Genomic DNA, 15,027 nt, shown 5'->3' with positions numbered 1-15,027 from the left:
ATGAAACTTCCAACTCCCCACCATGTAATTCATTGCATGTTAAATTCAGGTTTGACTTTTTGAGTTCCTTTTTACCTTTTAACATTTTCTGAATGTTGAGAAATTTCGGCATAAATTATTACAATTAAGGGTTAAGCAAAATGGATTCCATTTGAACAAATCAATTGAAGTTAATTGAGCTCGATCAATTCAATCAATGGTCAATTTGATTATTAAAATTCAGTTGGTTTAATTTATTAGATCGATTTTTAATAATTAAAATTTTAATCTAATCAATCGAATAGTTATTTTTTAATAATAATTAACTCAACCATATCCGTATGTATTACTCTTTCTTTGAGAACGTTCGTTGAGTGTTCACTTAAATTCATTTTGTTTTAAGTTGGTATGGATTATATATACTGTGTTAGATGTTAAATGTTAATTAGATAATATTTGTACGATGTTAAATGTTAAATTATATATATATATATATATGATATAATCTAGATGCTTTAATTTTATAAAATTATAAAGTGTTATTAAAATTTCAATTTTGAAGGGGAATCGATCAAACCAACCGTACTTGATTGATTTTTTATTTATTCAGATATTCCCTCGATTTTCAACCTTTTCAGACCAAATCAACCGTTTACAGAGTTCTAATAATTTGTTAGTACACATGTCAGTTATGCTTGGATCCTAGTAGTAACATAATCGTACATCTTTAATATTTGCTAATTACGAAATTAAAATGCTCCTCCAATTAATGGGCCGCAGCTGACTACCTAAAAAAGTTGTTAAGTTTGGGCCTCCTCGATATTTAATTCCAAACTTAACCTTCCCCTCACTCTGTGACTCAATAATTCGAGTTTCCTGATGGGCTGATAGTTAAGCCTCCATCCCCACAACCGACCTCTACAATATTGTAGCCTTGAAAAATTCTTCTCGTTTAAAGAATGGTAATTCTCAAATTTAGCGAATAACTACGGGCCGTCGTAATAGTAAATAATAAAGTAACTATAACACGATGATATTTTCGTTTTTATTGTCTGTATTTTTTTCTAAAAAAATTAATGCTTTTATTATACAACAACACTCTTTTGATTTCTTTTCCACATCTAATTTACAGCTCTCTCCATTATTATCTTTTTTTAACCACAAAATACAACATGTTAATCCTAACAAATGCTACCTAACCTTAGATTTACTATAGAAAGTACCTTGCATGGTTAAGATTCATTTTTTGGTCCACGGCGAGCTCCCAGAACCGACTGTCCAACAGAAAAATATGAACCATATAAGCTAAGGCTACTTCTAGAGGCATGCAAAAACGCAGAATGGGCATCCATGGTAAAGATATCTAGATATGGCTGCCCCTAGCAATGCCTGGTTTTTCTTAGCATTATTCAACATCTATGATACTTGTGTAAAGTTGAAACTTACCTGATTAAGAAGGTGGAGAGCAGCGGGCCTGGTGAACTTTCTCGCAAAAAGGAAGCACGGGGATGGCTTCCCCTCTCTACTACACCATTCTCTTCGGTTTTCAGTCTCATAATGGATATTGTCAATATCCTGCATGAGTCATTAAAATTCATTTAGTTTGTGCCTCCATCACTTTATGGAATACAATAATTTACACTTCAATTTTAATAAAATTGATGAGCTTTTCTTCAAATTAGTCTCCAATGCATATGTTGAATTCAAATTGCAAGCATTAAATGTCTACTAAATATCATTTTGTGTGCGGTTTTAGGTTTGAAAGGAATTTCGAGAAGTGGATATCAATGGAATGGCAAAGTTACCTTTATAGATTTAATAAGCTCGGGAGTGGCATCAGAAAACTTATAAGTCATTGGATGCCATCCACGTCGTTCACGATCTTTGGATGCTGAAAGATCCCACGCAGAATAGGTTAATGATCTGCGTGTGAGTTCTCCTTCAAAGCCTTCTTGCTGAATGTTTGGAAAGAGAATGGCATTACAAAGAGATAAATAATTCTACAAAAAGAAGGAATAACAAAAGCACTATCATTAACACTTTAATTCAATGCCTTTCAAGAAGTTTCATGTACAAACTTGAAAATTGAAATACTTGCTGCACAAAAAGGAAGGAAATTAGCAAAATTTAACTTTCTTTTAGAGGCTGCTTCTATATATGAGAACCAAAAAATAGTTTACATATGCAGTTTTCCGAACAACATATTGATTTGCTCTAAAGGAAATCAGCTGCAAAGTTTCATGCACATTAGAACCAGCAATTGCAAACTTTGAGATAGAGGGGGTGAGGGGAGGGGTTCGAATAAATTCTTACAGCAAGTAATGTCTGAACATAATGTTCATCTGGTATACAATTATGCTCCTTCGCTGGATCAGCTGGCTGCACATGATAAAAATTACAACTATTAAACCTCTTAGAAGTATCAAGAAACTTTTTTCAAATTGCATTTGAAATAGTAGCGAAGATATATAGCAATATGCTATATTCATACTTACAAAGGGGTGATCTCGCCAAAACTCTGGCAATGATCTCCTCTGCATAATATTGATCAGGTAAAGTATGAGAAAATAGCAGATCCTTAACAACCAAGAAAACTTCTCAGAAAATAATTAGCTTGATTACATTGTGAAAACATTGGCCCAAGTATATTTCAGAAAAGGAAAAATGATTTACTTTGCTAATAACCATCCATTTTGTAATATTCATTGTCTAAGCACTAATGTTAGCTTGAAATCATTTTGTGACTACAAAGACCATGATCTTCTTAAAAATTATAAAAGGGCCAGCATTCATAAACACATGACAACTTGCCTTGCAGTGTTCTTGAAACATGGGAAAGACTGTAGTATCATTTATAACAACCTCTGCATGCTTTCTAGTCAGCACAACCCACTGCAAGATGACCAAATCATAAGATGAATATAGTCAATCCACCACAAAATTCTTGCAGCTAACATTCAAACTATTCATATTATTTTACATTTCCTTTAATATAGATTGAAACATCAGGAAAATGTTAATCACATAACTCTAACAGTTACCTGAGAACCTTTCCTCCAGTTGTAAACAGGAATAATAGGATTCATTTTTGGGTTATAGCGACCCTCTTTCGTATCAGCAAAGCTGCTCACAAACCATTTGAACATTCAGAGAAAGACAATCTTAAAATCCATTTAAGCTAAAAGGTTGGTGTACGGCAAAATACTACAAGAACTGAGAAGGCAGCATAGAAGTTTATATAAAAGTTATTAACCAGTTGATTTCAGTTTATGTTAACAGGAAACAGAAGAACTGTTGGACAATAATATTGGCATCTAAAAGCTGGTCAGACTTAAGGATTCAAACTCATTTTCAGTTTAGTATCTATTCCCCGAGCAAGGTCTTCATGAAGAAAACTATTTGGGGTCAGAAAATACATATTATAGGTGGAACAACATAAAAAGATTTACTTTCTTGATATGGTCTCAAGTTTTATTGCTTGTTGAGAAAGCATCAGAATGCAATACACAACAGCTTTCAAATATGCAGGGCAAATATACATAAGAAATAAACATGCAGCCAAAAATTAATAGTTAAATCACCATTTCTCTCTATGGGAGACATAAAACTAAGCTCTTTCAAGAACCATTTGAGCATTCCAAAATTTAGTCACCAATTTGTATAACAAATGGATATACAAGAAATTCATATACTAAAATAAAATTCCAAGGCCTACTAACCTGTCAACAAAACTAGTTGATGTTGACATTATATAGTCATACATGTAACTGAAGTTGTAAAGTGGTATACAGCTGAGAAAAAATCAAGTAACTGAAGCATTGTTAGATAACAAAGTTTCAAAATAGTGTCCTCTTAACTTCAAAACCGAAAATAATTAAAAAAAAAAAAAAAGAAACACCTTAACTGCACAATAATCATACAAATCAATCCTCACCTATCTGAGACAAAAACAAAGCGTTCATTGAAAGGATCTGTCAATGCATGTCTAAGCAATATACGCTCAGCCTCAATCATGCTTGCTTCTCCCCAATCTACCTGAAATAGAACGCAAGGACTAAATCTTATCATATCAACAATAACAGTAATTTAGAGGTCACATTCTATCATCAGTTTTTCATAAGCATTACGCTACCGATTATGATTGGATGCATAAATTTATTTCAAACAAAAGGCTTTATGATAATTTCAGATATATACACAACATACACCAACAAACTTGTCAGTATAACAACCCCGTCTTAATGTTAACATGTCAAATGATTCTACTTTTTCCCCCGGACTTTTTTTTTATTATGAAATATTCTATCCTCAGATTTTCAGGCTTAACTAACCTTAAGTCCTAAAAGCTTAAAGGTTGAGATTCATGGCAATTGAAAAACAACTCCAAGTAATCAAGGATAGTAAACAAGTTGATAATTTCATATGGCAAATATGCGTGCACATGCAGGCCCACACACAAGTCCATGTAACAACAGTGACCTTAAGGTGGCACCACGATGGTTTGTTTGTGGCTTTGGTGACAGAGTGTAGTGTTTCCAAAGAGTTTGAGGTCTCATACAGTCATTTACAAGGAAAATTTATTGCATAATCCTTTCTCAACATGTCAATTGTACCACTCGTAAATCATGATTTGATGTGTCATGTACAAATGCCATTATAACAAATAATATAAGCACACTCGATCACTATCAGTTTATTTTAACATTTATATCACAAATAAACACCGAAATGAAGCATGAATCAGCTTTGACAATCAAAACATGTTCAAATTTCTAAAGAGACTATAGTTTTAAAATAAGATTCCATGGTAGAAATTTAACCTGTATACTGTCATTAACTTGCCGACTCAAAAAATAAGAGGATCTTGTTGTTGCCTTGTTGAACAAAAAGCCAGGCCTAGAGTGAACATAAATTGAAAAGCTGTTATCTTCTCCCTGCAAAATAAATATTTAAAACAAATGAACAAAAATTTTAAAAAAAAAACCTTAAAAGAAAAAGTATTAACACTTGATGATTATGATGATTAAGATCATAATTCGAAAGAGGCGTAATAGTTTCTCCATTTTCAAATCTGTAATATATTTATCTAATTAAGTATTTAATAATTGTACAAAAACAAAAAGAAACAAAGAACACAAACTTTATCCATATATGCTAAAATTGGAAACACCGTAAAGCACGTTAAAGAACGCCCATATTAAGTAGGAGTAATTAAATTTATGAATAATTAATAAAAAATAAAAGAGAAGGAACTGATGATCAATTATATGAATTTAAGTACCTTGAAAAAAGCATCCCAAACCATATCAAGAGGAAGCCGATTCCGCGCGATGAAAAGGAAGGCGATCTTCGGCTTGACGGCGAAACGGTGTCGTAAGGAAGCCAGCGAGACGATTCGAGAGTACTGCGTCTCCATCAACGCTAAGCTCGCGAGGCAGAACGCCACTAAAAGCGCCGCCAAAACCTTCCTCTTCCATCTAATTTGCGATTTCTGCTGCACCGCTTTTCGCTTCATCGCACTCATCCTTCTTTCCTCTTTTTTTTCTCTCTCTCTCCCACTCACTTCAACACCCCCACCATTTCTAGTCACTGTCTCGTGTAATCTTGTGTAGCTCCAAATTAGTTGAATTTTGGTTGAGATTTCAGCTGAAATCCCGAGAAATTTGGAGGAAAATTGCGAGGGAAGTTTCAGGTGAGATTCTGATTTCTTGAGTTGAATTGAATTGAAACGAAAGGAAAAGATAGGAAGTGAAATGAGAGAGAAAGAGCGGTGGAAATGGTGGAGCAGTGAAAGTGAGCTGGGCTTTTCTTTGTTTTTCAAGTGGAGGACTGGGGAAGTCTCCCCTCTGACGTGGGACTCGTAAAGGAAGAGAGTTTTCACCTTTTACAAAAGTTTGCGTGAGATGTTGGAGATCAGACCCCTTTTCAATATACCGCTGTCATTCCTGATGCTTTCATTTTCTCACACTTTCTTTAATGAGTTTATTTTTTTTTTCTTTCAAATTTTCTCTTTTAAAAAAAATACTATCAACCTACTACAACTATAACCTTATACAAAGCATTTTCACATATTTATAATCTTATTTAATAAAAAAGGATTCTTTATTTATTTATTTATTATAAAACCATAAATTTGTCATAAAAATGGACCAATTAATCTAAATCCAATTGCTTATGTATGCTTCCAAGGGGAATTTTTCACCTACATAACTATTAGACACATACCTTTAAAAAATAAATTTATTTTTTATTAATTAAATAACTATATTTTTATATTAATTATTGTCTCACATATATTATATTTTAGTGTGTATTTATTTATTTATGACATATATGATTAATTATATTGGTGACACTGTAAAAGAGTTATGTTAATAATTGACAAATTATTAAACAGGGAATTGTAGGTACTTAAGTTCCTTATTTAACATGTTCTCCTTTAAAATATTATAGTTCTGAAAAACTCCTAAAGGTTTCATATATATATATATATATATATATATATATATATATATATATATATATATATATTCTTCTTTAGAAAAAATAAAGTGTGAATTCATTCGAAAGTGAAACACTTGAATACTTATGAGATACTTTATCTTTGATTTATAATTTTCTTATAATAATCCTTAATTTTCATCTCTTAAGTAACAATGGTTGTTTTTAGTTTAAATGTTCAAATTTGACATCATATTTCTTAATTATTGCTTCAATTTTTTTTATTATCTTTATGGTCTGCAAAACATTCTAGTGAAGGGTATAATGATCAAATGAAGGCTTCCCAACATTCTAGTTTTTTTTTTTTATCAATTTCCAATTTTTTTTCTTTTTCTTAATTTTCATCCCTTTATAATAAATTAAGATATATATATATATATATATATGCGCGTAAATATATATTTATTTTCTTTGTTATTGTTTCTACAATTTAAAGAATTAGGGGATGACTTTATTATCTTCTCTTTCTTCATGTTGTTAGATATGGTTGGATTTAAAGGTTAAAATCAAAGTTGAAAAGCAATAATTAAGAATGACATTAAGGCTATGCTTTGCTATGATGAGAATTAATGATGATGAAATAAAAAAGAAGAAATAAATAAATAAATTGAGGGATTCATGGTGAATTTGATGAAATGCTGAGATGATTTGCTGAGAGAAGCAAATAACATAAAAAAATAGTATGGTGAGAGAAAGAGAAGTGCTAACTAACCAGTTGTTACAGAATTATAATGACTTATTTGTTGAGGACCTTATAATATTTTATACCATGTAACGATGGTCAAAGTGGTTCATTATTCCCAAAGAAACGCAACTACTAAGTGGGGTAATGCCTAAGGCTTGTCCATCTCCCCATCTCAAAATCGTTTGATCAATGCCCATACAGTGATCTTCCAACCTCCATTTTCGTCCTTATGTTACCCAAATATCAACACCCTTCTGTCCCTTTGGTAATGCAATGAGTTGAGTAATATAATGTGGAATAACTCTCTTGTACTCAGTGGCGGAGTTGAGATGGTGATGACTGTCACCTATGAATTTTTTAATTTTTAATTATTATTATTATTATTATATATATAAAATTTGAAATATATAAATTTATAATTTTGTATGATTACTTTTTAATTATCTCTCATTTAAAATCTTAGATCCATCACTGTTTGCATAATTATCTCTATCCTGTCCCTAATGCTTTAAATTTGAAACTTTTAACTTAAAATGAAAAAGATATTATCATATATAAAATAAGATATCATTGCTTGTTGTTGGCAATTTTTGTTTTCCTGCTAAGTTTGGAAGAAAAGTCAATTACTTACCCCTCAAAAAATAATTATATTCCATCATTATAATGTTAAAGTTTCAATAATTAATAGTATTGGATTGTAGTGTTTTAGATATAAACACAATGATAAGTTTCACCTCAATCCTCCAACATATATATATATATAATCAATTAAGGTAACAATGCTTTAATAAATTTATCTTAGAAAAAATTAATTGATAAATATTTCTATATAATAACAATGAACCTATTACGTCTTAAAATCGAGACATAATACGATTATATTACCTTGAAATAATGTCATATTCCTTTAGAGCGATTCCCCAAAATAATATGAAATCTTCCTTCTAATATTTACGAAAGAAATTTAGTTAAATAAAATCTCATTGAAAATTCTCTTAACTCAAAATGATATCCTGAATCTGATACAAAGGATGGTATAGTCTCTAAGAGAAGTAAATCAAATCAAATAGAAGCTCAAGTATCATTAAATCTCATAAAGTATCAAATAATCGATAAATATCTCAATACCAAAGTCAACTCCTAAGTTTGATCCGCTAGCTCCACACAAGTCTAGAGCTTCTCACCACTTAATCATCTGAAATATGTAAAGGAAATTTTAAGCAACCATCGTATAATTAGTCATTATGTACAAGTAACTATGATCTTATTACATTTATCATATAATCAAAATGTTTTGATTAACATTTTTTACTTAAATATCTTTAAAAAATATAAAAAAATATAATATGTATTCTTTTAACTCCAGTTGGTTCAAATCCTTATTCGTGTTTAAGATTGACTGCAAGATCATCGCGTTTAGATCCAAATAACATTGAGGACAAAATCAAAGAGTTTGACAAAATCAAAATTTGGATAATATTTTAATACGTATAATTTAATCGATTATTATCAAATGGAAACTCATTTGCATCAAAATATTTTTATGGTGATAAAAAATTTATTTTTATATAAAGAATATATTTATTGCAGGTGATGCATAAGTTATAAGTACAACTCTTTTAAGGCTTTCTTTATTCCAACGGTATGTTTATTTTTTTACTTTTTCCATAAGGGAAATAAATTAATTTAATGACTCTTTCATGATTGACCTAAGCAATTATTGGGACTCACATGCCATAAGTATAGCTTGCATGTTGAACTGATAAATGAAGAGCTGTGTACGCTCTTTATTAGTAACCACTTCCAAACAGAAGTGAAACAGGTAAGGCCAACTCAAAGTAACTCTTTAATTCAACAAAGGAGGAAAGCCACAAAGGGCTTCCTTCCTTTCATATGGTTATTATTTTTTCTTTTTTTTAAGTATTTCAACAATTATTGTTAAATATCAAGTCATATTTAATAAATATTAAAATAGCAATTGAAATATAATTATAATTTTTTTTACAATAAAAGTTAAAAAAATTTGAATCAAACTATTTACTTATATATATATATATATTAATTATTGAATCTTTTGGGCCTTCCTTACTTGACACTTGACAATATTGTGGAAAGCCTCTTCTATATGGTTATTACTTTCTCTCTTTTTTTTTCTTTTGGTTTTTTAACAGTTATTATTAAATATCAAGTCATATTTAATAAATATTAAAATAGTAATTAAAATGTAATTATCTTTTCTTTACATTAAAAGTTAAAAAAATTTGAATCCAATTATTTACTTGAGAAAAAATATATACATGTCAATTACTGAATCTAATTATATACTATAATTTTTTTATCAAATTAAAATATGCAATCGTTATTCATAAAAGCTCAATTTTAAAAAAATAAGTTTTCTTATATTTAAATGTACTCTTCATTTTTTATTTTCTAAAATAAAAAATATTAACTAATAAAATAACAATTTAAGGGAATTTAAATATATCTATTGACATAACTTTAGTATTCATTTGCAAACATAGCAAGATGGAGAACAAAGAAAAAGAAAGAAATGATGGACTTATATATAGTCTTGTTAAGATATATGTATGCTCTTAGATAGTGTTTGGGACGAGGGAGGTGGGAACACATTTTCTTTAATGTGTTTAATTAAATTATATTGTATTGTTTATTTTATAATAAACCACTGTAATGTAAGATTGTATTGCACTCTGCAATGTTGTTAAAGATAATTTTATTATTTAATTTTATTACTCTGTTAAAAATATTTTACAATATTATAATTTATTTTTTTATATAGATTTCGATGATGTCTTTTATTATGTACCTCGATCTTTGTATCTCTCATGGGGTCCCCCATTAGTGAAGATCTGGATCTACTTTGATACCAAATGTTACAAGTCAATACTTAAACCCAACCTCATGTAGTCTTAAACTCTGAAAATAGTTTAAGTAAACCTATAAATCTTGAGCTCACATTTCCAATCCAAAAGACACTCTTGATAAGTAGTGGAAGACCCATATTTATATGCTTAAAACCTACCTTATCTCTTATTGATGTAGAATCCGTAACATTCAAGGTTACCCTATCAGTCATTTCTAAGTAAACGATGATGGTAATGAAAAAGAAAAGCCTTCGACTATTCTTTAAAATTAGATACAATGTTCAAAAAAGTTCTTAAATTATATAAGAAATTTAAAATAAATTTTTATTCTTTTATTACATTCAATTAAATCTCTATGCTTCTAATTTGAAACAAATAAGCTCTTATGATTAATGGTTGACTAATTATCACTGGTTAAAATGTCACTTACTATTTTAGGTCTATATGGCGTTGATATGAAAGGTAAAAAATATCATTTGATTATGTCATCATACCATATCAACATGTCACGTCATCATCCATTATAACATGTCAGCATGCTATGTGACATAAAATAAAAAATAAAATTTTGAATAAGTCAATAATTAGTTATAAAAGTTTATTTGACTCAAAATAAAAATATAAAAGTTTAATTGAATACAATAAAAAATTAAAAACTTATTTGAATTTTTTTAAATAATTTAAGGATTTTTTAGATATTATACTTTAAAATTATTATATTAAATAAAATCTTTTTTTAAAAAGTATTAAAAAGTTTCATATTTACTGTCAACTCTCTATTTAATATAAACATAATTTTTTAAAAATTTCCTAAATTTTTATTCTCTAAAACCTTTATTTTAATTTTCTTACATCCCCTTTCTTTTTCTCATTTGCTCTCTTTCTTTTTTTTTTTTCAAAATTTTAACTAACAAGAGCAAAAACGATCTCGTTGTACAGTTGGACTAAAAAATAAATAATTAAAAAAATTAAAAACCCAACCCACAACCCTCAAATCTCCTCATTAGATTAGATAATTACTCAATTATCCCTAACTTAAAGAGCAACCAAGAGTTGGGCTGGAGTTTTCTTGTGGCCCATATCAACAAATAAAAATGGGAGACTTAGAAAATTAAATAAAGAATTCATCTCCGATACGGGGTCGTTTATTCCTTCTTCTTCATATTCAAAGCATTTTCACTACGTCCTCGAAAGCTGGCTTGGCTGCAACCATGTCGATAGAGTTGTTATCTATCCCTCAAACTCTCACCCTTAAAAGGTAAAAAAAGCTGTAATTGATATTTCTTTCATTTCTTTAAAAATTATACTCTTTCGTTTTTTCAATTAAGTCCTTCAAATTGCAGCTCTTCTGTTAATGAACCTGTAAGAAAATCAGCATGGAGACCCCTCAAATCCTCGGATTTTCAAAGGGTCCCTCCAAAAAGCAGAAATTTCTCAGCAAGGTCTAGTTTGAGCTTCGAGAATGGCGGATACAAACAGTTCCCGAATGGGGTTGGTGCAAAGGATGGAGTCATCATCGTGGACCATGGCTCGCGCCGTAGAGAATCGAATCTTATGTTAAGTAAGCTTCATACACTCTTAATTTTTGGTTAAACTGGTAATTGTATCTCTTTTTGCTAATTATTTTTCATTTTTAATGAGTTCCAGATGAGTTTGTAGCTATGTTTAGAGACAAAACCGGGTACCCAATCGTTGAGCCAGCTCATATGGTAAATCATTTTTCTTTTTTTACTGGACCTTTATCTTTCGTTGTAGTAAATTCTTTCTCTTCAGTGAAAAAGAGTTACTGCTTTTTAACCGTGAATGCTAGAGGAATTCCCAGTTTGAATGTGTTCTGTTAGAAGGCAATTTGATGTGTTTTTGTATTCGGTGTTTTGAAGTAGATGTCATGTCTTTTATGCTTATTAAGATGCTATAGCATATATGGGGCACTGAATTCTTACATTTTCAGTTACATGTAACTAGGAGTTGGCAGAGCCATCGATAAGAGATGCATTTGGTTTGTGTGTTCAGAGTGGGGCAAATCGCGTGATTGTAAGCCCATTCTTTCTCTTCCCTGGAAGGCATTGGTACCAGGTAGTTCATTATATTTGCATCTGATAACTTGACAAAGAACAAATGTAGCATTTAAAGAGGTTTGGTTAATACCATTTTGCTGTATGATACCATGTTGTTTTGCAGGATATCCCATTGTTAACTGCTGATGCTGCAAAAGAGCACCCTGGTGTATCATATATGGTAACTGCACCACTGGGCCTGCACGAGCTGCTTGTGGTATGAACTCTCTTATTTTTTGCATTGGTTGCCATAGACTCTGTATGAGTTTTGTATATTTTCCTCCTGCTACGTTTCAAAATGGTCGTTAGTTTTGCCTTTAGCTTGTGTAATAAGATTTTGAGACAAAGGAGTCTGTAATATATTATTAAGTACAGGACTTTTGTGAAACTTTCTTTGTTATTGCTCAAACATCAAAAGTGAATTGCTCTTTTTTTGCTTGTCTTGTTTTTCGATTTTTCTTGATCTACTATCATTGTCATGAATAGTTTCACTCTCATGTTATGTTACTTTTACCTGACTGTGAAGTATCTTCTTCTTTAAATTTTGTTCTATATTGCAGGATGTTGTGAATGATAGGATCAAACACTGCTTGAGCCATGTAGCAGGAGATGCAGATGAGTGTGCAGCATGTGCCGGAACAAGCAAGTGCAAGCTCTATTGACTCATGGAAGTAAAAATTAAGTTTTTGGGATTGAATATTGGGAGGGTTCCCATTTTGGTGAAAGTGGAGATCTTAGCATAGGAGTTACAGGTTAATGCAAATTGTTGCATTGTAATTTTATTCTTTTCCCATCTTTCTGGATGTTCTGTCTATAATTTATGCCACTCTTCCTTTCCAGGCAACCAACCAAACATGATTTGTAAAATCTTATGTGCAATACAGATTAAGTTATTTGTTGGTATAAAAGTTCACATCCTTTTCACTTTTCATAGCTGACTTCACCATCATAATGATGTATTGTTTCTATTGACCTGCTATTTGAAAGAACATAGTTTCACTAATATCCTGTGTAATGTTTTATTCCGTATAAAGAACTCTAGATTAAGATCATGTGGCCACATTGATGACAGCTTCTGAAACTAGAAAAGAAAGAGAACAGCATACTACAGATTGAAAGAGAGATGTTAGAACTAAGGCAGTATACACAGTCCTCCATTTACCACGTATGCAGTTCATATATGCAAAATAGAGGTAACAACGATGAAGCAGATCTGTCTTTGGTCCTATCTCTGTATCTATATCATGCTCCAGTTATTTACATTTGAGTGACATCTTTTTGCTCTAGGGGATAATAAGATTGAAGATGTTCTTTTGCTGTCTTGCATATGTCACTTCCAATCTCATATATGTGAGCCAAAAAATGATTTTAAGTTATTCCAAATTCTGCTGAACCTTTCCATCCTTATTTTCATGCTAGCATTGGCTCGAGCCTCTGCTTGAGCAGGGGTCTCTTCATCAACTGCCACTCTCCCTGCAGCAGTCAAGAATCACTTCACTTAAACAAATATCATAAACAATAGAAAATAGTGAATTCATTAATGTAGAGGTTAAAGTCATACCATTTCTTTGTTGTCCTTCAGCCTCAGCCTGTTGTTTTAACTGCTTGCTGAAAGCCTTAGCTGCCACAAATACATTTGCAGGTCTTTCCCAACCTCCTCCATATACGCCATACCCTTCCTTCGGCTGAGGTTGAATCAAGAATTCAAGCACTGCCAGCTCTTCTCTATCCACCCAATGGATGCAGTTCACCGGGCATGAATCAACTGAAACCTGCAAAATTTTCCAAGCATCCCTATAAGCAGTTAAAACAAACTGATGCTATGATGCAGAACACAGATTCTAACTCAACATATTGTTTACATCGATTTTCTGATCATCGTCTCCATATTGAACTCTAACTCGTGCACATCCAAGAGCTTCATCCATTACAAATGTGTTGCTTGCATGGTGGACACATTCTCTGCAACCTGCCAACAAACCAATTTGTATAGCAACACATTCATCCATTACCTAGATAATCCATCTGCATGGCAATAGAGGCTGGAATTTAGACCATAGCATGCAATATAAGTGACTTGAAACGGGGTAAAAGAACAACCTATGCATGCGTTTCCATCAACAAATAAAGCTTGGGGTCTCAACGGCCCTTTCCAAGAGCTATAACCAGATACAGTGTTTCCAAATTGTACTTTGATTGGACCAATGGAAGCATCGTAATTTCTCCTCAGATGATCTTTTATCAGCACTTGATAAGCCTCGTTCAGCATTAGAGTATACTCATGACCCTAAACAAAAGAAACCCATCACAATACAAGTTAACTCCATTAAAATCCAAACCATTAACATAAGAAATAGACCATAGAACTTCTGTCAACCTTAATCTAGCATTTCCAATCAGGAGGAGGAAAACACTTAGATCAAAGAGATAGTAAGCAAAAGTTTGGACCTCTTGGCCAGCAATATCAGGGTGATACTTCTTCTGCAGCCTCCTGTAAGCCTCTTTTATTTCTTGGGGATTAGAATCGGCAGAAACTCCTAGCAACTCATAATAATTCTTCTTTGCTCTAGCCTTCTCTCCTACCCTTTGGTTGCAACATCTAATCTCAGTCCATTTCTTCCCCCACCTTGACAAAGAAAAACAATCATATAACTTTCCGCAAGTTTACAAAAGATTTGAAAGATTTGCATGGAATTACCTTGAATTAGACTTGTTTGGGTTGAACTTGCCATAAATATGAGAAGATTTTGGGACTGAGAATTGGTAAATTGGAACTCCACAGCTTATCATTATTGATTTTATTGTCCTTTTCAGGTGTGTTTTACTTCTATATATAGATATTTTAGTGGATATTTATTCAACGGCTTTCACTTTTTAACCCAACAACCAATCCCAACTTCACACGTCAGCAATTAGGGAC

General features: G+C 31.4%; 3 protein-coding genes across 3 annotated transcripts; 1 reads left to right on the top strand and 2 right to left on the bottom strand.

Moving 5' to 3' along the window:
• Window positions 1-996: 996 nt before the first annotated feature.
• Window positions 997-5,857, bottom strand: LOC18600812 (Core-2/I-branching beta-1,6-N-acetylglucosaminyltransferase family protein). Its single transcript, XM_007031487.3, has 11 exons — window positions 5,261-5,857; window positions 4,800-4,913; window positions 3,914-4,014; window positions 3,699-3,770; window positions 3,021-3,102; window positions 2,791-2,871; window positions 2,475-2,513; window positions 2,293-2,358; window positions 1,785-1,934; window positions 1,426-1,554; window positions 997-1,253 (listed from the first exon to the last, which is right to left on the bottom strand). The coding sequence occupies exons 1-11, from the start codon at window positions 5,501-5,503 to the stop codon at window positions 1,212-1,214; spliced, it is 1,119 nt and encodes a 372-aa protein (XP_007031549.2). The 5' UTR covers window positions 5,504-5,857; the 3' UTR covers window positions 997-1,211.
• A 5,327-nt stretch (window positions 5,858-11,184) lies between these two features.
• Window positions 11,185-13,036, top strand: SIRB (sirohydrochlorin ferrochelatase B). The gene is made up of 6 exons (XM_007031486.3): window positions 11,185-11,308; window positions 11,394-11,611; window positions 11,698-11,759; window positions 12,016-12,126; window positions 12,232-12,324; window positions 12,668-13,036. The coding sequence occupies exons 1-6, from the start codon at window positions 11,262-11,264 to the stop codon at window positions 12,767-12,769; spliced, it is 633 nt and encodes a 210-aa protein (XP_007031548.2). The 5' UTR covers window positions 11,185-11,261; the 3' UTR covers window positions 12,770-13,036.
• A 137-nt stretch (window positions 13,037-13,173) lies between these two features.
• Window positions 13,174-14,916, bottom strand: LOC18600810 (chaperone protein dnaJ C76, chloroplastic-like). The gene is made up of 6 exons (XM_007031485.3): window positions 14,806-14,916; window positions 14,556-14,733; window positions 14,208-14,394; window positions 13,970-14,076; window positions 13,669-13,879; window positions 13,174-13,580 (listed from the first exon to the last, which is right to left on the bottom strand). The coding sequence occupies exons 1-6, from the start codon at window positions 14,895-14,897 to the stop codon at window positions 13,450-13,452; spliced, it is 906 nt and encodes a 301-aa protein (XP_007031547.2). The 5' UTR covers window positions 14,898-14,916; the 3' UTR covers window positions 13,174-13,449.
• Window positions 14,917-15,027: the final 111 nt, after the last annotated feature.

This window comes from Theobroma cacao, chromosome 4 (assembly GCF_053813885.1).
Source record: "Theobroma cacao isolate CCN51 chromosome 4, ASM5381388v1, whole genome shotgun sequence".
NCBI classification, from domain to species: Eukaryota; Viridiplantae; Streptophyta; class Magnoliopsida; order Malvales; family Malvaceae; genus Theobroma; species Theobroma cacao.
This window is presented reverse-complemented; position numbering and strand designations above follow the sequence as displayed.